This window comes from Phalacrocorax aristotelis, chromosome 2, assembly GCF_949628215.1.
Source record: "Phalacrocorax aristotelis chromosome 2, bGulAri2.1, whole genome shotgun sequence".
Classification (NCBI taxonomy): domain Eukaryota; kingdom Metazoa; phylum Chordata; class Aves; order Suliformes; family Phalacrocoracidae; genus Phalacrocorax; species Phalacrocorax aristotelis.
Window position 1 is genome coordinate 16,404,260 of NC_134277.1, and position 22,508 is coordinate 16,426,767.

At 38.0% G+C, this 22,508-nt stretch overlaps 1 protein-coding gene across 1 annotated transcript in view; it reads left to right on the top strand.

Annotated features, from left to right (window-relative positions):
- ITGB1 (integrin subunit beta 1) overlaps positions 1-21,915 on the top strand; it is a 44,621-nt gene extending 22,706 nt beyond the window's left edge. The window contains exons 5-16 of the mRNA XM_075082492.1: positions 1,820-1,990; positions 2,297-2,535; positions 3,890-4,045; positions 4,827-4,922; positions 5,834-5,923; positions 6,680-6,820; positions 6,953-7,155; positions 9,130-9,368; positions 10,773-10,995; positions 12,230-12,462; positions 14,558-14,724; positions 20,694-21,915. Of these exons, the coding sequence (XP_074938593.1) occupies positions 1,820-1,990; positions 2,297-2,535; positions 3,890-4,045; positions 4,827-4,922; positions 5,834-5,923; positions 6,680-6,820; positions 6,953-7,155; positions 9,130-9,368; positions 10,773-10,995; positions 12,230-12,462; positions 14,558-14,724; positions 20,694-20,759 (2,024 nt within the window). The 3' untranslated portion in view covers positions 20,760-21,915. The remainder of the gene's footprint in view (positions 1-1,819; positions 1,991-2,296; positions 2,536-3,889; positions 4,046-4,826; positions 4,923-5,833; positions 5,924-6,679; positions 6,821-6,952; positions 7,156-9,129; positions 9,369-10,772; positions 10,996-12,229; positions 12,463-14,557; positions 14,725-20,693) is intronic.
- Positions 21,916-22,508: the final 593 nt, after the last annotated feature.

A 22,508-nucleotide genomic window follows, 5' to 3' on the forward strand; every position in this document is an offset into this window, starting at 1 on the left:
TTTTTTTAATGAAAGGTTAGATATTATCACTTATTCCCAATAGAATTTATGAGAAAATACATACAGCATTGATTGATATGTGTATTGGAAAGGTAAAATTATTTAATTCACAGCATTTTGTAGTTTATTTTTACAGTGTGGCTTCTTAGAACGAAAGTAGAAGAGTGTGCAAAAACTTAGACAAGTTATGAGAGCATTTCCTTTTCCTTGAAGTACTGCTGTTTCCTAAAGTCTGTGTGTCTGAACTGAATGGTTTTGTGTAGTTACACAGCACGATTTTTTTAATTGCTACGTAAAATACTTCCCAGAGGCTAAAGATGTGGTCACAGGACTACAGTAGTGAGAACAAAGTAGTTGTGTGCCATTTCCAGCCTCTAAGGATAACTTTGTTTCATTCAAATGGGGAGGGGGAATCCAGGGCTAGTAGCTCATGCAGTAGTCGAGCAGTGTAGATTGTCCTTAAGGAGAGTTCCTAGGTACTGCAGACACATTCAACAGCTACCTTATATTTACCTGGAATAAGAGCCTGTACATGGGGTCAGCTGCTTGATGGTGATTGCCTTAATAAATGCAAGATGATCTGAAGAAGCTCAGCATGATGAAGAGAGGAAAGGAAAGGAAAGTTATTTTGCAATTTTGGTATTGCCCCTATTTATTTCTAATGTGACCCTTTCAGCTTCAAACCAAACTACTGTCCCTCTGTTGACACAGAAGTTTCTTCATCAGAACATATGAGGGACCTGGGCAACTGGAACCTAATTACCCAAAAGGTTATTTCTCTAAGTGCTTCTCTTGGTAATAAGTTTTCCAATAGGGGACTGTGTGCTTGCAGAGACAGATACTTGCTTTCTCTGCAGGCTCTCTTAAACAGTAGCTAAGGAAAATCTAAAGCTTTTAGGTTTTGTTTTTGGTGGTGGGTTTTGTTTGGGTTTTTTTGAGGGGGGAGTTGGGGTTTTATTGTTTTTGTGTGAAAACCATGCTGCATAGCTGCGTGATCCATATGCTGTTATTTTGCCAATCTAATGGTTTCCCCAGTTTGCTAATTTTGCTCATCTTAAGCAAATGTTTGGTCATTAGTAAGCAGACAAGCAGCAGCAATGTCACCATTTGACTTGGTGACTGAGGGGTATGGGGCAAAAAAACTTCTGATTCTGTTCTGTATTTCATATATAATAGGAAAAGAGTACTTTTCCATTTTCCCAGGGGGGCAGGGGGTGTGTGTGTGTAATTTGTCTGCAGTGTCTTTCAACGTCAGAGTGAGACTACACACTTCTGTTGGCAAAACTCATGGTCTAGGCTTACAATTGCAACGGGTAGTAACTTGCCATTATCTCACTGCTATTTCTATGCTCTTGGCCTGTATTTGATGCAAAGTAACTTGAAATATTCCATCCAGAACTGATTTTTCTTTTATAAACCTATTTAAACAATGTAGAATAATTTTGGATGCAAATAGATATTAAAAATTTGTGCTATTAGATCTTACAGGAACCTTGTTAAAATTATTGCAAGTATGAGGATTTGAAATTGCAGCAACTAAGAGAAGCTTGATTTTTTTTTTTGGCAGGCTGGTATTTTCTACAGGGAGATTAAATACTTCGGAAATATGAAATTGGATGTTTGAAAGAAATACATGACAATTTTTTTCATCATAATTTGGTGTTAAGCATTTCAATTAACAGAATAAAAAAAAATCACTCACCTCTAATTCAAAACCTCCATCAGTATTTCAAAGACTTCACTTAAAAATGCATTTTTCTTACTGTTGCAGCTGTGGATTTTTTAATGGTTTCTATTTGTTGTTTAATCTCTGAAACAGGGGAACCCCAAACGTTTTCATTAAAATTTAAGAGAGCTGAAGACTACCCCATTGACCTTTATTATCTTATGGACCTCTCCTATTCTATGAAAGATGATTTAGAAAATGTGAAAAGTCTTGGAACAGCTCTGATGTTAGAAATGGAAAAAATAACTTCAGACTTTCGAATTGGTAAGAAAGCTTTGCTTATTCTAAAAAAAAAAAAAAGGTAATAAAATCAAGTTTCATTCCTGATGTTTTTCACATGATTATGGATGAAGTTTTTTTTTACATTAGCAATATTATGACAGATATTGTAATACATAGAACCTGTGGAATATAAGAGTACTTGGTCTTGATGGAGAAAGTGGAATGTAAACAAGGATGAGAGCTATTTCTGACATCAGTTGAGCTATAATGCATTTGCATTCTTATGTCATAATAGAAATAAGATAATTCCATTCTTCAGCTTACAGGGTTTTTACTGTTCTGTCTTAGGTTTTGGCTCTTTTGTGGAGAAAACTGTGATGCCATATATAAGTACAACACCAGCCAAACTCAGAAATCCTTGTACAGGTGACCAGAACTGTACAAGTCCATTTAGCTATAAAAATGTGCTCAGCCTTACCAGTGAAGGAAATAAATTCAATGAACTTGTAGGTAAACAGCACATTTCTGGGAATTTAGATTCTCCTGAAGGTGGATTTGATGCAATAATGCAGGTTGCAGTTTGTGGGGTAAGTCTGTATTAGTTTTCTTTTACTGCTCTATTAAATGCAATTGTCTGTATACAGCCTTATGTGTTATGGTGGCTGATGCTTGAACATGGCATCTCATGCTAGCAAGACGAGAGACTAGGCAGACTGCATGGATACATGCATTTGTCTTTTTGTAGAGATCTCTAGTGAGCGAATGAAACTAGGAAATGTGAGTGTGTTGATTGGAATGTATCCATCTGTTGCGAACATGACCTCTAAAGACAAAGTTTTTGAAGTTTGCTGTAAAAGAAGTGTTAAATTCTGCTCAAAGGTGTATGAAATCCTGAGTAAGCAACTATTCTCAAATTATTTCAAGTTTTTAAATGCTTCTTGTAGTTGTTGTTTCAGAATAGTTTGAATTGTAACTTCTGCTGGCTTCTCAGGCAGTACTAGATGGAAACCTGATTTTTGTTTATTTCTGAAGATCTGATCTAGATCACTGCATTCTCTGATGTTTCTGTAGTGTGACAGACCATTCTATGCACCTGTACAACATGGACTCCCAAAAAAGTGATATCAAAATTTATTGCTTTGTTACCATATTATTTTTGCTGTTGATCAACGGAGTCAGGACTTCTGAAACAATATGGAGGCTTATTTTAAAAGTGCAGTCTTAATCATAAGCCTTCTAGTGTTTTTTGTTGGGTGTTTGGTTTTTTTTTTTTTGGTAACTGGTATGTATGTGACACTTTTATATGGTCTTCACTCTTTAAATGAACTAGGGCATCAACTTGAGGAAGAATTAAAAAAAAAAAGGAAAGGGCAGGTTACAGAATTGGGCCCTCCAGTTTTGGGCCAGGATGCTTGTGGGACAGTGAAAAGGGGCAGTTGTCTGGCAAGCACTATGCTGGGTACAAATCTGGACTAGACTGGCAAAGCCTGATGATTCTTCAGAGCCTAATGCTGGGCAAGCCGTCATCTTCCAATTCAGGACTGCAGCAGTGCCCTACACACTAACGTTGTCCCCTGTGCTTGGGCTGTGTGGTAGTGACAGAGAAGTGGACTTGGCTTTAAAGAGCTGGACTGATTTCTAAAACCCTATCGCTCTTCAGTTACTCTAGTGAGAGCTGAACAGACCAAAGCAGATCTCAAAAAGAATGTTTCTTGCCTTTGGTGGAAAAACCTGCAGCAGGTTTTTGGGAGTAGGCCTTTAATTAGATGCAAGTGCTTTTAAGGTTTTAGTGAATTATGTGATTTCCAGGGTGACACTTTTGCAGTATGACTTCTTCTACGTCTGTCTACTTTTTAATGCATTTATCTCTCAAGCGTTGGTCCCCAAGGCTATAAATAAATTGCTGCAAAATACCAAAAATCTATGTGTTTGTTTTCCAAGGATCAAATTGGCTGGAGAAATGTTACAAGGCTGTTAGTGTTTTCCACGGATGCTGGATTTCACTTTGCAGGCGATGGTAAACTTGGTGGAATTGTTTTACCAAATGATGGGAAATGTCATCTGGAAAATAATATGTACACAATGAGCCACTATTATGTAAGTCTGTACACCATCTTCTAGGGAAATTAATATTTTGGGATGCTTAAACTCAAAAAATCTCATTAGGTCATCTGGTTTAGTTTCAGGCTGCTACATCTTTTGAACTTTACCCATTTACCTCTATTACATCAAGTGACTTTAGCTTAACTGAAGCAAATATGCAAGAATTAATCCAGTCTTAATTGGAAAATCTCAAGAACTGGCACCTTTCACACTATGATTTCTGTTGTTGGATATTAACCTTTTTAATAATTAATAATCCTGCATGTCCACTGGCAAACTGTGCTGACTTTCCCATTATTTTATCAGTTTGCTAGTCTTTGTGTTCAGAAGTATTTTACTACTGTGAAAAATACTGTAAAAGAGAGAGCATGACCAGTTCTTTTAAGACTGCTTGAAATCTTGTGATACAAAGTGTGTGGTTCTTTATGAAACAGAGCAAAATGTGGTGGTTTTCACTGAGATAAGTCATATGGAAAATTACCAAAGGTAATTTTATGAGAATGTTGAGATTAGGGATTTAACCTGGAGACTTGAAGTGGCAGGGAATATGATAATGTGAAGTCCCATGAAGATAGGCGGTTTTAATATGGAATCTTTTCAATACATGTTCGTTTTCAGAGGTTGTTTTACTTTAGAACTGTGATGTAAGCTGGCTAGTTAGAAGTCTTACGTAAGTTTCTAAAGGTGATTTGTATTTATGATGTCAAAGTCTTTCTGATGGTTTTCTAGCAATGTGTCACAAATTTGAATTGCATTTTATGCTTGATTTTTATAGGATTATCCCTCTATTGCTCATCTGGTACAGAAGCTTAGTGAGAACAATATTCAGACAATCTTTGCTGTTACTGAAGAGTTTCAGGCAGTTTATAAGGTAAAGATAAATAACATCGTTCTGGTCTCTCTACATCTTTTTGCCCAAGCACTAAGGCTGACTCAGATTTGCTTGAAGTCATTAAAACTGCTTGATTTGAAATTAAAATAATTATGGAAGTAAGTGATTGTGTAAGCAGTATTTTGCTACTCACATTTTTATTAAGCCATTTTTACCTGTGCAAGCTGATACTGAGTGTGTGTAATTTCCAAGAACAAAGTGCCCCTCCTCCTTGCCCCTCTTTATAGGTAGGAGGGAGAGAAGAACATATTTGCAGTGCTAATTTTTATGAACACTTTTACAGCAAAATAGCTGAGGTGGGTGTGGACACTGAATCAAGAGACACCCTTATGAAAGAACATATTTTTTCCTATGTGGTCTATTTATATTCCTGATGTTTAAAATTAACTAAACTTCTGGATGTGATTGTGAAATAGGAAATGACTGTGTAAAGGGAATGCATATTTTTTCCACTCTTTAACCTAACAAGGTGTGTTTTTTTGTTTTGGCATTTTTAAATGATGTGAAATCGTAAGTTTTTTTTTTCATTGGAAGTCATCGTTTATCTGCCTATCTTTAATGCACTGGAGGTATGGGTCATCTTTAAGATCTTGAAGACATATGTGGTCAACTTGTGCAAGAGAAGGTCATAGTATTCTATTACCAAATTTAACATGAAAATGCGAAAGAGAAGAAAAAGCTGAATATTTGTTTATACTAGTAGTGCTATGCATAACTGGTAAAATAATGAAGATCACTGGCAACACGGTAGCCTTGTTTTCTGAAGTACTTGATCTTGAGTAGTTAATCCACAAAAGCATTATATCACTGTACACATATTTATAGTACAAATTATACTCTGTTTGTTAGTACGATTCTAATTTTCCTTTTCCTTTTGTAAATATTGAAAGGAATTGAAAAATCTGATACCGAAGTCAGCAGTGGGGACATTGTCTTCAAACTCCAGCAATGTGATTCAGCTGATCATTGATGCGTACAATGTAAGTTCAGTTTTTATTCAGGTAGATTAGTTTTTCTTCCCTCTAAGTTATTATGAGTTTTTCAGGCAGATACTCGAAGGTGGATTTAATTTTTTTTCTACAAAATAGGAAGTGAGTATACTAAACTATAAAAGTACTGCCATTGCAGTAAAACCACATTAGACATTCAAACGCTATGGCAATAAGAGGTTAGATGACTACAAACATACGCTCTTAAAGCCACTTAAAACAATACTACAAAGAAAAAGTTATCATCCATGTTTTCTCTTTTAAAAAATTAAATCCACAACCAAAAACCACACTGTTTCTTCAGTACCTTCAGTTCTTTGCTTTCCTTCCGTGTGGAAGAGAAATGAGACATTTTGCAACCTCTTGACCCTAAAGTAAATTTCCCCATCCAGGGGAAATTTCCACACCTAGGGAGTCCTGGGTTTGGCCCCAAATTATTTTCTTCATAGCTGTGTCGTGTAAATAAGACCCATTTCTTCTTTGGAGTACCTGGAGCAAACAAGTGCCTCAGACATCTGGGGAGACCTGCTCCGACCCTGCGTAACAGGGTTCAGCTGTGAGAAGAGATCACCATAGTACGACTACAGACAGCCCCAGGCTGGTGTTTCTCGGTGCATTGGAGTTTACATAATTCCAATGTGCCTGTGGGATTACTGGTTAGAATGTGCATAGTTGTATAATGTCTTTTTTTTCAGCAAAAAGCTTAATGCAACTCAGTTTGAAGTTAGCTAATAATTATTGGTTTAGTCCCTTTCTTCAGAGGTTATCTTGGAAAACAGTAAGCTACCAAAAGGAGTGACAATCAGTTATAAATCTTTCTGCAAGAATGGAGTGAATGACACACAAGAAGATGGAAGGAAATGTTCTAACATTTCAATCGGAGATGAGGTAACTTACAGTATATGTGCTGCTACCCAAATACAAAATTAATTTAAAATGTCCAACACTCAGTATTTTTTTTAATAGTTACAGGCAAAACACCTTTAAATAATGTGGCACTCCATTTATTTTTCTTTGCAGGTTAAATTTGAGATTAATGTAACAGCTAATGAATGTCCAAAGAAAGGACGAAATGAAACAATTAAGATTAAACCACTGGGATTCACTGAAGAAGTGGAAATTAATCTCCAGTTCATCTGTGAATGTCAGTGCCAAAGTGAAGGAGAACCTAATAGTCCAGCCTGCCACGAAGGCAATGGAACATTTGAATGTGGTGCATGCAGGTAAGTAAATAGACGTTTTATTTATTTTTGCAAAAGGGGAATATTAGCAAGACCTTTGTTTCATTTGGATTTACTAATTTCTTTAAGTGAAAGGACAAGAATTTGTTACAGACGTGTTTCTTTTAGGATATTTTGATATGCTGTATTATGTCTGCAAAGAATTCATGTGCTGGAATTCATAGTATTGATCATTATATTGGCTCTATTGCACAAGTCAGAGTTAAAATTTGGCCTTGAGTCAGTTCTTTAAATGATAAAGGTCCTACCGCTTTTCCTGTTTCTTTATTTAAGTGAGAGGTCCGTTTAATATGGCAAAACTATGGATTTATGGAACAAAATAAATGGGATTCATCTGTGATATTCTTGCAAATATTCATACTGATTTAATTTTATCCTTCTATTGTGAGGTCTGTGGTCTTGAGAAATTCAAAGGCTTCCTAGTTTTTTGGGAGGAGCTCCTACCCAGATTGGCACCAACTGTGGAAGAGTAAAAAGTCATAAAAGAACAACCTTTTATTTTGGATGACATCCCCAATCTCTTCTCCCTACTTTATTTTGAACCTTTTGGGGTCTTATTACAATATTTCTTCTAATTGCATAGCTCTATAAATTTTTCAGACTATATATCGCTTTTTTTGTGTACATATGCCTTTGAAATGTCCATTATTGCTCATCACAGGGATTAGATTAGATGTGTATTTCTTAGTACATATTTGAAAAGTAAGTAAAATGATAGGGGATTTTCTGGTATTATACACAATGGATGACACATAATAAAAGCAGAGCAAAATCTTAGCATTTCAGTGGAGACTGGTTGAAGATCAGCCTAGTAAGTCAAGGTTTTAGCCTTTTCTTCCCCTCCAAGAAACCTACAGCAAAAATGAAAACTTTTTCTTCCTGGAAACACTTGAGATGAGAACGGTAAGAGCAGAATGAATTTAAGTACTTCTCTAGGAAAACAAGATCCAGGACTTTGGAAAACAATATTGGCTCCTGCTCAATGAACTGTAACTGAAATGAAATTTGGAAGTCTCATACCTCATGGTTTAATATGTTACTGTTATTAAAAATAAAACAAAAGATACCAAGTTTAATCTTAGAGGACTTTTGACATAGAACTGACGTATGTTTGCCTCGTGAATTTGTTGGTGGTGGTTAACAGGGTGTTTGAAAGACTGAGGTATGGCCACCTAACTGCTCAGAATTCTGTAAGTTGAGGAATAAGCCACTCTGGGCCATAAGTAGTGGATACATTGCTCCAGTTTGCAGTCAGTTTTTTACGTTCCCTTTATATAAGAAAAGCAGATTTTTCCCATCTTTGTGTAGAAAGACTTACTAAACTTGGTATCACTGTCACTGGTGTCCCTGTGGTTTCACATAGGGTAGAATAGAGCCGTGGGTAAAAACAGTCTTTTGCTTTTGCAACAGTAACAGGTTCCTGATGGAAGCATTGTTCCTGACTCTCCACAACAGCTGGTCAGTCAGTGCTGGGAACAAGAACAACCTCCATTTGTTCGTTGATATTGTAACCTTGGTAATGAGAAGTGCTGATTCCTGAAGATCTTGTCTCAGCAGCTTTGAAGATCATCTGCTGTCCTGCCAAATTGCTGTTCATGGGAAATCTTTTCATGGAAAGATGACAGCAGCTACAGTGAACAGCCACTGTCACTTAAAAATAATTATTTTTCTGTCACAAGAGAGGGATTAATAGTGCTTATGTGGCAATTTAGAGTTGATGACACACAGTTTCTCACCTGGATCAAGTAATCGTCATAGAAGCAATTTAGTCCAGTTTGCTCCAGTGGCTTCAAGAAAGGCTATGTAGAAGTCAGCTGGAAATCTCATTTGAAGTTTTACCTTGGAAAATCCCTTGAGAGAATAGTCACTCTTACTCCTCTTCTTTGTGGTATTTTTGCAGTCTTTATATTGTATGACTTTTAAGTTTATATTTTCAGTCATGTTTTTACCTTGTAGATGTAACGAGGGACGTATTGGAAGACTGTGTGAATGTAGTACAGATGAAGTAAATAGTGAGGATATGGATGCTTACTGCAGAAGGGAGAACAGCACAGAAATATGCAGTAACAATGGAGAATGTATTTGTGGACAATGCGTATGCAAGAAAAGAGAAAACACCAACGAAGTGTATTCTGGCAAATATTGTGAATGTGATAACTTCAACTGTGATCGATCAAATGGTTTGATTTGTGGAGGTGAGAAACTGCTTCAGAGTTTTCTGCAGGCAAAACTGGCCAGCAGTTCACAAGTCTGTCAATTCTACCCTGTAGAGTAGTGATACTTAGCTTGTAGGTTATAGCTACTGATAACAGAGGTGCGAATATCCACAGATTCAGTGATTGAAAATGCCTATTAATAAAACAGCTCTCTGTGATGATGAACATATAGGGGGTTAATACACGTTTCACCTTCCTTGAATCACAGCTCCAAGAGAAGGATATGAAGTGAACTTGACTTCTGCTGTTTATTAGAGAATTATCATCAGGTATTGTAGTACAGAATGCTGAGACAACTGGCCTGAAATTATAATGTTATCTGGCTCAGTGTAACTACTGTGTCAATAAAAAGAGAGAATGACCTCAGCTTACTTGTAATAGTGAGTGCTTGACCTGGTGCTTAACAAGATACCAATGAGACTATTCTGAAAGGTAAGTGAAGATTAGAATGTGCAAGATCCAGAAAAACACCTTAAGTGCTTGGAACAAGACTCTTGACAGCAGTTAATTCCTGAAACCAAAAGCAATTTAGAAAATCTTCTGGCAACCAGTGTCTAAATTAGTTTGCTGCAAGTATTTTTGTCCTATAACTTCCCTAGGCTGCTTTGCATGTGGAAGTACCTGGTAGGAGGGTAACTACTACCTCAGTCTACACCTGTTGCTTGCCAGCTCCACAAAGAGTAGGAGCAATGGTAGTGGTGTTCCGAAATATATGGTGACAGATAAGCATTGACCTAAACACTTTATTCTCACTGTAGTCTCTCTCAGGAGAAGGAGGGGTGTAGCCAAAGATCTTTCTGTTTCATCCAAATCGCCCTTCTAGAGGTAGATGTATCCTGTTCCTGCGCAGGGAGTATAAGGAGCATAAAGTTTGGTTGGGTGGATGAGGTCAGAAGTACAGCAGCTGAATGGTGGTATTCTAGGGAGCTGAAAGTGTTTCATTTTTCTGTGTTGTGATATCTAAGTTAGTGCATTCCTCATCTTTTTAGGTGCTGCTTTATAATTTACATAGTGATAGATACAAAGACAGTAGTGATCAATGCATCTGTATACGTATAAAATTGTGAACTGAAGCAGTTCTGTAATGCTCTCCACCCAGGAGATATGGCCATCTAATTATACTGTTCTTGATCAGCTTTCCCTAGTCTTGTTATTTTGTTTATGAAAGGAAATCCAAATGTAGCAGAACTGAAAGGGGAGAAATGCCTGTAAATAGCTTTTCAAGGAGCTAAAATTTATTTTGTAGCTCATTCGTGTCTTCATTATCTCTACACCGGGGTTTTCTTTTGCCTATATCTATCATGAGATGGTGAACATTTATATCTTACTGTCATAAATTTTGTGTTAGGCTTCATTTCACTGCAATATCTTTTCAATGCACAGGAAATGGTATCTGCAAATGCAGGATGTGTGAGTGTTTCCCCAACTTCACTGGCAGCGCGTGTGACTGTTCCTTGGACACGTTTCCATGTATGGCATCTAACGGGCAGATTTGTAATGGAAGAGGAACCTGCGAATGTGGGACCTGTAATTGTACAGATCCCAAATTCCAAGGCCCCACATGTGAAATGTGTCAGACTTGCCTTGGTGTTTGTGCAGAGCACAAGTAAGTACCTGGAAGGTCGGGTCTAAGCTTCTATACATTAAGTTTGTGATATTTACATGTGCAGAATTTTTAAAATTAGGCTTTTGATGCTATGCTTTATTCTGCCCTGAAGCGTAGGGACATTGTATGATAACACCCCTTTAGACAGTAAAAGTCGTTGGGTGAGAATCAGTGGTTACAAACAGAACACTATTAATACAGTATTTTGATTGCTTCCAAGTAGGCTAACTATTTCTTAAATTCTTTCCCTGCCATTTTTTGTTAGGCACAGAAATGCGTACGTTATGTTAAATGAGTTTTAACCATTCAGATTGGCTTGGGCAGATTACAGCTTTCCCCTATTTCGTGTATGTTTATCAACAGCCAACCTTCTGCAGAGCTGGAGGGAACATAGGTCTATAATGTGACAGGCTGTGAAGTCCCATCATCCTGACCTCTAGAAATTAATGTAACAAAAGTACTTGTATACTGTGCAATTTCCAGAGTAGTTAAAACTTCAGCTGAGCTTTTTGCTTAAAACTTTTATTCTGAAACTCTATTAAATAAGTCAAACTATCCTGACAGTCGAAAAGTAAACCTAGATTTGTGTGGGCCAATGAAGTTTGCAACCCTGCCTTTGGAAATCCAAGTTTTTGGAAAACAAGCATTTTCTGCATGGAAACTTTGAAATAAGTTTATGATTAGTGGCTGGGCTGATTCCTGGCTTTGTGCAGCTGACTTTAAGGTTTTCTCTCAGCACAGTCTTCTTATTATAAAAATCCTGCTCAGTCTGCTTTTTTTCATTGAGTTATTCAGAGTGATAGCCTACTGTAAAGCTTGTCACTCAGCTTGTTCTTTTTAACCTGTCTCTCAGATACTGTTAAACTGTAATTGTTATGTTCCTACACTGCCCTCTCTGAGAGTATTCATTTTCCATGTGGAGGTGTTGAAAAAGTTTGGGCCTTATTTTCTTTTAAAGATTAGGGTAATTTTTTTTCCCTGTCCTTGAAGCCCGTGGGTCATCCAGAGAATGAGGAATTTATTAATGGGGGATTTTTTTAATCAAAAAGTACATAAATGTTCTGGCTGGTGAAAAGCTGCGTCTTGCTTTATTTTTTCCTGGTCTTTATGGCAAAAGGGTTGGTTTTGTTGGGTTTTTTTTCCACGTTTTCTTCTTTATATCTCTTTAGATTAAATGCTAGAAATATTTTGTGAACATATTAAAAAGCATTGCTTCTGATTTGTACTTCCACAGGGACTGTGTTCAATGTAGAGCTTTCGATAAGGGAGAAAAGAAGGAAACGTGTTCTCAGGAATGTATGCATTTCAACATGACACGGGTAGAAAGTCGAGACAAGTTGCCACAGCCCGGACAGCCTGATCCATTGTCTCATTGCAAAGAGAAGGATGTTGATGACTGTTGGTTCTACTTCACATATTCTGTCAATTCAAATGGTGAAGCCAATGTCCATGTGGTAGAGACCCCAGGTATGAACATGACGTTGCCTACTCTCCCTTCATCGTTGTTAATTCACGCAGTTGTTGTGTATGACAAAGTAGCTCTGGTTGATTTGCATGAGTTAGACGCATTTGGAAATAAGTACCTGTTCCCTGAGCGAGAGTTTTGGATGACTGGAACTTGAGTGGCTTTAGAAAAACCTAAGTCTCTCTAGATCTAGTTTTTTCAAACCTCTAGGCTGACAGAAACAGGTTTTGTTTTTTTAAAAACAAAAAGTTCATCAGATATGTGTATTTGTTAAAGCATTTCATCTTTCCACTTGACATGCTTTTCAGGCTTGTTTTACCTGTTTTGTAGCAAGTCCTAGATATCTAAATTTTGATAATGTTTTTGTCCAGGCTTGTGCTGCAGGTTAGAAACAATGGTGTCTGTGGGGTTTTGCTGCTTTTTTCCTTTTCCTTTTCTTAGTGAGACCGGTCTTAAGCAAACACCACAAAATTGCGTACTGGGCTGCAAACTGCTTAAGCTATTTCATGTTGGGAGCCATTGCTTTTGCTTAACAGAGGTACCTTCAAGAATAGATTTGAAAAACATTACTTGGTAAATCCTTAGTAGTCAACTCTTCTTGATTTTGTTCAATCTTCTGATACAAAAAGGAGAACAATTCAATAGCTCAATTGGTAATGTACCATTTATTAATCAAGAGTGTTGTTATTTTGAATCGCTGGATGTTGCATCTAACAGTGCAAAAATTCTGGTTTTGTACACTAGCAGCATGTGATCTGATTTTTATAAGTCTGATACAAAATACACACCTTGTGTGTTAAAAGGTTTAGTGCTGTATTCTACTCAAGGAATTTTCAGAATCAATGATTTGGGTCATCATCACTTAATACAGTGCAGTGGTCCGTGGCTCTTAGAAATAAGTGCCACTTCAGAATATTTTTAAATTCTCTAAAAATGTAGTCCAAAGTATAGAATAAAACTTTGAGCCCTGCCTTCTTTAGGGACAAGTCAACATATGCCCTATGCATTTGGGGTTTGACCTTTTCTTCACGGATAAACTTCTGTTGCCTTAGTTAAGAGCTGAATCAAGCTTTCATGCACAAGGAGGCACCTTAATTTTGTGTCATATGAGTGCTGAAGGAACAAGCTCTCTTCAGTGGAGCTGTATTCAGTGAAGCAGACACTTGTTTCTTACTGGTTCCCAAGGAATTCTTGCCGCGTCCCTTCCCACTTCCCTCCTGCAGAGGCAGCGACCAAGATTAGGAATCTGCAGTTTGGGGGCGAAGCAGTGTTCCTACTGACAGCACAGGAGTTGCACTTCTTTGCTTCTGACTCCTTCAGGCTGTGCATCGTGCTCTGCAAAAGCCCTTGTTCAGTTTGTGATTATTCAGAATTTTGTATCAATAGAAGAGTTGGGTGTTATTTTGGAGGATATGTCTCCATATATGCTTCTATGTCAGCCACTTTAAATGATTTTGCATCTGTATTACTCTTTCTAAACACATAATTCACTTATTTTGAAAGTACATTATATTTTTATCCAAAGATGATGTGCCTTTTCAAAAATTTTATTTCATCAAAGATCAGTTCCCAAGATGATGAAATATCCTTAAAGTCTGTCTCAGGAGCAAAGTTATTACTTATCTCCATGTTAGCTACTAACAATCCCAGCCATCTGAGGTAACATGAGGAACAACCTTTTTCTGTAACACTGTTGATAGAGTATGTGGGGACTGTTTTGCTAATCTGCATTTGTACTCTAGCTGGTTGAATTGGAGCTCTGAGTTGGAGCTCTTGTATGTTTAAAATGCAATTGCTAGTTATTTTACTCTAATAATCTAGATGAATGTTTAAGGGGTTAAGCAGTATGTAGACTTTCATCAGAACATGAATTGTTCTATTGCTGAGATTATACAGAAACTGGAAGGATAAAAATAAGCTGGAATGTTACTGGATATACACATTCTAAAACTTATGTTATTGGGAAGGAAAATTGTATTGGCATATCTCTGATATTCAAGATGCTAGCTTCAGTACAAAATAAAATTTAAAAAGCATCTGGATATGCATTACCTTTACTATTTTGTAAAATCATCCTTCCCTTGCTTTGTTCCCTAGAATGTCCCAGCGGCCCTGACATCATTCCCATTGTAGCTGGCGTGGTTGCTGGAATTGTTCTTATTGGACTTGCATTATTATTGATTTGGAAACTACTAATGATCATTCATGACAGAAGAGAATTTGCTAAATTTGAAAAGGAGAAGATGAATGCCAAGTGGGATACGGTAAGTCAAGAGGCTTTAATCTGTATAAAAGCTGCAGTAGTTGAGAAAGAATAGAAGGGTTTTGTTCATGTGCCTCAAACGTTTCAGATTGTATTCCTGCCTTTTGGCCTATGGAGGAACAGAAATATCCTTATTTTAAGCTGACTTTAAAACACGTTATGTGTTACCTCTAGCAGAAAAAACAAAATCCCAACCCTCTATGAGAAGTACCTCTTGGGTTAGAAGAATGAGTAGTTACTTCAGTTGAAATAAAATTTCAGAGAGAAAATGTGATGGTGACAGAATTGTTCAGTTTTGCAGCTCTGCCACTCTTTACAACGTATTATTAAAATGTTGTTAGAAGACGAGTCACTTTTCTATAAAATGAAGAAGAAAATTTTATGCTTACAGAAGAGATCTTGTAAATACTCATACAAGTTGAGTTGGGAGATTTCAATAACTGGTCACGAAACCATGGCTGGTACTGGTTTGTTGAAGTCTTCCCAACCAATTGCCAACAGAATAGTATGCAAGAAAACCAAGCCTATGGTCTATAGGCTTACGTAGGCTATAGGGTTGCTGCCTCTGGGAAATTCTAGGAATCTGCTAATCAACACCTACGTATGTTTGATGAGAGAATAATTTTTAAAAGTCTCCTAGGAAGTCTTCTGGTTTTATTGAAGAAAATTAATTCTATGCTGGAAAAAATATTAGCATTTTTTCTTTACATATAGCATGATTTTTTTCAGTGATAGTTCAGAATGTAACTTTTATTTTTTCCTGTTGAATTATTCGACATTGACCATTTCTTTTACTTCAGCAAGAAAATCCAATATACAAGAGCCCTATTAACAATTTCAAGAATCCAAACTATGGACGTAAAGCTGGTCTCTAAGTCTCAGTTTGTATCTTCTTTCTTTTTCTTGCTTCTTTTTTTCTTTTGCATGTCGATTCAAACTCGCTGTGTGTCACAGTTAATCACAGTTTGAGTCTTGCTCAGTTTATCTACTGCTGATTTGATTCTGGGGTTTTAAAAGAGTGCAGCTTGAAAACTTTTAACTTGTTTTGACAGCAAGATTGCTTACTTACTAATAGCACCAGTACTGGCTTAAACTATTTTACAAGTGATTTTTTTTTTCCTTTTTTCTGGGGTGGGGTATAAATATGTGGATATATAATAGAACAGCTGTTAGAATTGAAGAAGCTCTTTGGATTGTGGAGAGCAACAGTGTTCAGGGGAGGGTTTGTCTTCTGTTTCCTCAAATCAGCAGTCAGTTTGCTTACAGTTGATATGGTTGTAAAACTGGTTTAGGTATTCCTCAGATATCCCAGCCTATAAATATCACTGTTTTTATTAGAATAACTCTGGGAACATTAAGAATAGCCCTACAGATTTTTTTAAATTTTTTTCACTGCTTTGACTTATTAACCTAATATAGAACTAGCCTCTATTTAAAGTCTAAAATGCATATACTCTACTGGCTTGATAATTAAATATGCATCTTACTTTTTCCATCCCTGTTTCTATTGAAACTGGCAACATCACAGTCCTTGCAGCCCAGTCACCTTGGGGGTCTCCGTAGAAAGAAACATCAGTAAGAGAGGTGGAAATGTTCTTGTTCCCTCCAGATGCATTTTCCCCCAGTTTCTTAGTCCCTCCTAAACTCTGCCTGAACACCTCATTTCTGTTTGGAAATGCTGATTTCAGAAACAGCAGAATCCAGAAGAGCAAGTCGTTAAACCAGAAATTATGGATATCTTCTGTAGACTTTGAAGTTGCTCCTTTTTGAATGCTTTAGGTGTCGTCCTCCTTCCCTGGGATCCCCAGCTGCTGGGGAAGGAGTGAGAAAGAGAGGATGGGATGGGGAATGGATGTCAGAAGAGCATTGAGAGATATGAAGTATAGAGATCAGATTGGAGGGAGGGGAATGAAGAAGTCAGGAAGGCAGCACATCCCTTTAAATATCCAAAGGCTTTTTGCAGGAGCCAGTAGAAGGGAAGGATCTGTATCTCTAATTTTATTGTCTGCTGCCTCCCTTTTCACTGTTGCACTCAAAAGATTTCGTAAGGGAAAAATGAGGGGAGAAAGCAGGACTGAAGAGTATTTAAGCTCTGTCCTCACTGTGACTATTTCAAATACTTTTGTCTAGCATTCTGAGCCCTTCCTTGATGAAATATACTTTCCCTTTCTTATTGCAATCATTTCACTTCACAGTGTGTCCAGAATTGATTGTAAAAATGTTCATTTTGCTTGTCTCACCGACCACATTTACCTCCTTTCCATTTTTCTTCTCAGAGGTGATTATTCTGAGGAGGAAATGGAGTTCGTATTCCTTTCTAACATATCACAAAACCTATCTGGTTAAGCTTCTGTTACCTTCTCTTGTGTCATTCACTTGATTGTGTACTTTCTGTTGCATGGAGGAGAAGCATCTAACAAACCATACATGTGTAACTTCCATTCTGTGCTCTAGTTCTCCACCCCACGACTCTTTCAGAATCTAATGTCCTCAGTGCTGCCATTTCTCCTCAAAACATACTTCTTGCAGAAAGCTTTCCTCTTGTGTAAATGGAGGGATTGACTTCTGGCTTTTGTTTTACTCACTGCAAAGATTAAAAGTATGAAAGCGTACAGGTTTTTAAACATGACTTTATCCTTTCTGGTATTCATAGAATAACAGAACTCTGGGGAGAGAGGGAGGCGGGTTTAGCTTTATTTGCCACCAAAAGGGAGGAGATCAGTATTGGTAGAACAGGTCACCCACAGAAAGTAAAAGAAAATCCTCCTTTCCCCTTTAACTAAGTTTTTCTGGGGTTTATAGATTGTGGAAGTAACCTTTCATTTAGGTGAAGAAAGAGTTGTCTTATATTGCCACGGCAAGAAAGTAATCTGAAATCCCATTACAAGAAAATTTCACTGCAGTAGGTTCCCTCCAGGTGTATACATATACAATAAAATAAACTGCATGCAGCTTGTGTGACTGTTCCCCCTATTCCACAGCAGTCATACACACATGTGGCTTGGCTACTGCCATGAGTAAACTGCAGCACCATGAAGCTTCTCATGGCCCAGGTGCCTGAGAACCAGTTCTGGTCCGTGATGTGTGAATGACTTGCTGCCACAGTATCCTTGCAGTTGTTGCTCAGCTAGGTTGAACCAAGCTCAATCAGTCTTTGGCCTGCAGCATAGCTACTGTCTTAGTGTCCTTTCACTGCTGTTGGGCCTTACTGTCTTCGCTGCCTGTCTGGTTTAGATCTGTGCCGTTATGAGTGTATTTACTCAATAGCAGGCTGGCTGCAGTCCTCTAGTCTTCCAGTAGTGGTAGACAGCGCCCTCTGTCACCTTGCCTTTAACCTTGGCCTTCGCACTTCATCTGATGCAATTGCATATTTACAGGTAGACAGGTGACTTGTTTTATATTGCTCTAAAATAATGACGGATATTAATGAGAGCTGAAAATAGTAAGGACCAGCTCTTGAATAATATATGTAGATGAGTTAAAATACTCTAGAATGTAGTTTCTTGCGGTGACTTAGGACTTAAACCCACTGTAAAGGTAGTTTAAGTGACTGTTGAAACAGTAAGTCCATGGAGGAAAAAAAGGAATAAGAAGGTTAATCAAACAGCCTGTATAATAGGTTCATCTTCATGCAACACTAGACTGAACTGTTACCCTCTGAACACCCCAGCCTAGTTGAAAGTGAATACTGTTGCAAGAACATAGCTTTTCATTCTCTGCTGAAGGTGCTTTTTTTTTTTTTTTTTTCAAATATCTCCGTCTTTATTTTAATGCATTTCACTCGATCTGGTGTGTAGTTATTTTTTGTTAATTTTTATTTTGGTTTTAGTGTGCATGGCATTTTCAGTTATAGGGGCATGTAGCAAAAGTGTGTTCCAAACTTTGCATGTTTAAACCAGTGTATTCTCTGCAGTGGCGTAAAGAAAACAGGTTTATTTAAAACAGTGGTCTTATTCCAAACTTGCTGTCTTAGACAACCATGTTGTAGTAGCTGGTTAAAAATCTGGAACGCTGCTAATCTCTGAAAGTCTGTGCCATGTGCCAGCTGCGAGGGGCCTGGAGTGCAGCGAGAGTTGTGTTGGACTAGTGGACATTTATTTACTACTTCCATGTTTAATGATAAGCTCTCTGCAATTTTGCATTGATTAATTTATCTGGCTGAGAACTAGCCACAACACCGTATTTCCATAATTTAAAAAAAAAAAAAAAATTCTCTTAACTCCCCATTCATTTCCAAACCCCTAGCTGATATATTTTTAATCAAGGCAGAGTTGGCCTGGGAACTGATAGAAGGGTCTTTTGCTGTTACTTTGTATTTGTGAAGCATAGTCAGCACTGGACACCTAGTTCCTCCTTCATCGCAAGCCAGATGACATCGACTCAGATCTTGAGAAGAATGAGCAGAGAACTCTGACTTCCATTGTCCCGCAATCCAGGTTCTGGCTGGACTTGAGAGACTAGGCTGGAGTCTTTCTGGTCTAGGTGGGATTGTATGTGCCTCATTGCTCTTTGCATGTGGAGAAGCCGGCTTTAAGGAGAAACACCCTTTTTCTGTGACAGGAACCATGACAGAAAGGCTAAATGGTCGTCCTTAGCAGCAGCAGCTGCTGCTATTGCAGCAGACCGGTTACTTGCCCCATGCCACATGTTGCAAACAGGCAACAAACTTCCCAGGAATTGTGATAAGAAAATTTCATGCCAAGTTGGCTTCCTGCTTGCCTTGTTACCTTTTGGCACATCCTGTAGTATTCCCAGTTGATTTTTCCAGGTTTATGACCATGAAAAAAAGACACATCTGGTGTGTGTGAGTGTCTTGGGGGAGGATTTCCTTTAATTGACTGTAGGAAAAAATTTTTTAACCTGAAATGTTTTAAATGCTATGTAAACCAATAGAGCAGAATTGAATTAATTTAGTTTTATAGGCCATCTCAGATTGGAGGGAACTTCAAAGGGAGAGAGGTTCCCTGACAGCTGATTAAGGCCAGCTAAAGTTCTGGCCAGAACTGCGCTCAGATTGACATCTGCACGGTACCAAGCTTCCTCCAAAATTATTTGTGTATGCAGAGGAGAGCTTCTGTGTGGTAAACAACATTAACTGAGGCTGAAGTTCAGGTTGTGTACTGCAGATCCAGGCTGTATCAGTAGAGTCCCAGCGGCAGCCCTTTCTTCTACTAAGATTTATCTATTAATATTGAGTTCAAGCTGTTCGTCTTAGGTGTGCAAGGATGCCATAACTGGATTATGATTTACTGAGATAAAAGGAAACCTGGGAACAAAGGAAGCTTAAATAAGCTTGATTTAGAGGTTTTCAAATCTCAGCGAGAGGTGTGAGTGGTTGCTCTGTAGGCATTTCTCGTATCAGTAGAAATAATGGTTTTTGTTACAGCACTTGACCAGTACAGAAGGTTCTTAGTTTTAACTGTACATTTTGTGCATATGGGGGTTGGGGGGGACCTACAGGAATAAAATGAGAACAAGTACTAAATGTTCAATATATTTTGAATGTGTATTATCAAAATAGCACAAGCATTTCCACTTTGTTTCTAGAATTAATTTATAATACAAGATAAGGTATTTAAATGTTTATTATAGAAGAATGTGGTCTGTGGTCAGCTGTGGTTTCAATGTTGTTTACAATTCTGTTCTTTAAAAAACATGATGGGCTGCAGACCCCTGAGGTGGTAGCTCAGCCTCGAGATGACCATATGAGGTTCAGCAGCTTTGAAGGAAATCAGTGGTGTAAACTGAACAGGCAGGACCGTGCCCTAACCCCTTGCATTATTAGCTGAGCATGCCTTTGTTCAAGTTGCTAGAGGGAAAAGTAGTTTGAGTAAGCTGTTTGTGTGTACAAACAAAACATTAATGGGTAAATTTCTTAAGCTAATTTCTTAGGCTAATTTTTACAGTTCTCACAAACACAGTGCTTTTTCATCTTTTAAAATGTTAATATAAATATTTTTCTTTTTCTAGGGTGAAAATCCTATTTACAAGAGTGCAGTGACAACTGTGGTCAATCCTAAATATGAGGGAAAATGAACACTGCTTGTGTAACTTCACAACACTGTATGCAGCATAGCAATTTTTGTAGTCACAGTAAGATAGATTTAGGGCAAACTGCAGTGATTTTACTAATTCATTACATATAGGTTTGTTTTCTGTGCAGGTTTTGAAAATGTACCATATGTAATTTTTATTTTTATGGGGTTTTTTTGCAAATAAAAGTAATCAGTGCCAGGGGTCTGACAAAAAAACTTGAGACTGTGTAGCCTGTTCAGCAATGGTCACATGGTGCCTTTTTGACCTTTTCCACTCCTGTGCTGTGAATCCAGGTCTTCTGCAGGGTGCGATACTGCTGTGGTATGACTGGGAGGGAAATGTTAAAGCAATCGGCATGAGGGTTCTGCCTAGCCATTTAGTATTAAACCTTTTAGCTTTACAGGGAAATCAGGGCTTGAGTTTGCAGATATAATTAAACTTATGTAGCATGGAGCTGGTGGTTAATTGGTCTTCTACTTGCTAGACATATGATTAAGTATATGGTAAGTTGAGTAAATTGGAAGTGAGCAGTGTAAAAGACTGAAAAGCGTGTGCACACTTACTTTGAATTTTTAAGTTGCTAATTGCCAGGTTATGGTTAAAATGAAAGGGTTGAGAAGAATGTTAAGAAGGAAAAAATAGCTTTAAAACACATGCCATTACTGAAGAAGTTGCTGACTGGTAACTTGCTTAGTTTTTCTTTGTAAATTCAAGCCCTGGGTGGCAGAATCATGAATTACCTTACCAAGACATCCTCAAAACACATAAGGGCCTTACGTCATACTGTGTCTTTATTCTGTAATGTTTTCTTGGTTTAAAGCCTGGTGCTTTGTCACCCTTCTAACCTTTTTAATGGCTGTGATTCTTTTTGTAATATTTTTGTATCAACACAAGTTTTGTTTTTTTTCCTTTCTTGTGTTTTTGGGCAGTCTTAGCTGTAAATTTGCCTTTACCCTGTAGCTAAGATTGCATAGTTTCTCATGTGACATGAGTCACACATCATTCTTGACATGTGCCATGTATATTTGCCTTTGACCATTCAAACTGCATCATGGTCATATTCTTGTTTAAGTGCCTTTTTATTTTAAGTTGTTCACTTTTTACAGTGCTATTACGGAAGTTATTTATTAAATAAAAGTACGTTAAAATACTTCAATCTCGTCTCTTTATCTTGTAGAAGTTGATACCATTCAAGAAACCTGAGAGCTGTTGTCTGTTTGGGCAAGAGTTAATAGGCATTGTAATCATACCAGATATGTCCTTTAGATCAAATCTGAGACAAGCCAAGCAGAAGGGGTCTTGGGTAACAGATGTTGGCTGTGGTACAAAACGCACGAGGGCCAGGGTGCAGCACGGTGCGTTGGGTACATACAGTGGCCATTGCCCCCCTTGGGCATAACTCGCCTAAGGCCGCTACTGGCGGGATCCATAGCGGGGTGGGGAGGTTCGCAGCAGCCCCTGGAGCAGGGCAGGCATGGGTGGCAGCGGCAGGGGAGAGCAGAGAGCTGGGGGGCGGCTGCTGGATAGATGGAGCATCTAAGCCCAGCCATGGGAGGGACGGGTGTGAGATGTGTCTGTATTCCCCGCTGATGGGCCTTCATTCTGATCAGCTGGGAAGGTGAGGGGAGGAGGCTGTCAGTCCTATTTGTATTTCTGAGTGCTGTTTTCTGTCTGTGATGCTCTATCTGTACGTATGTACTGAATCCATGTTTTGCACGTGTGCGTGCACATGCTTACTGGGGATACATG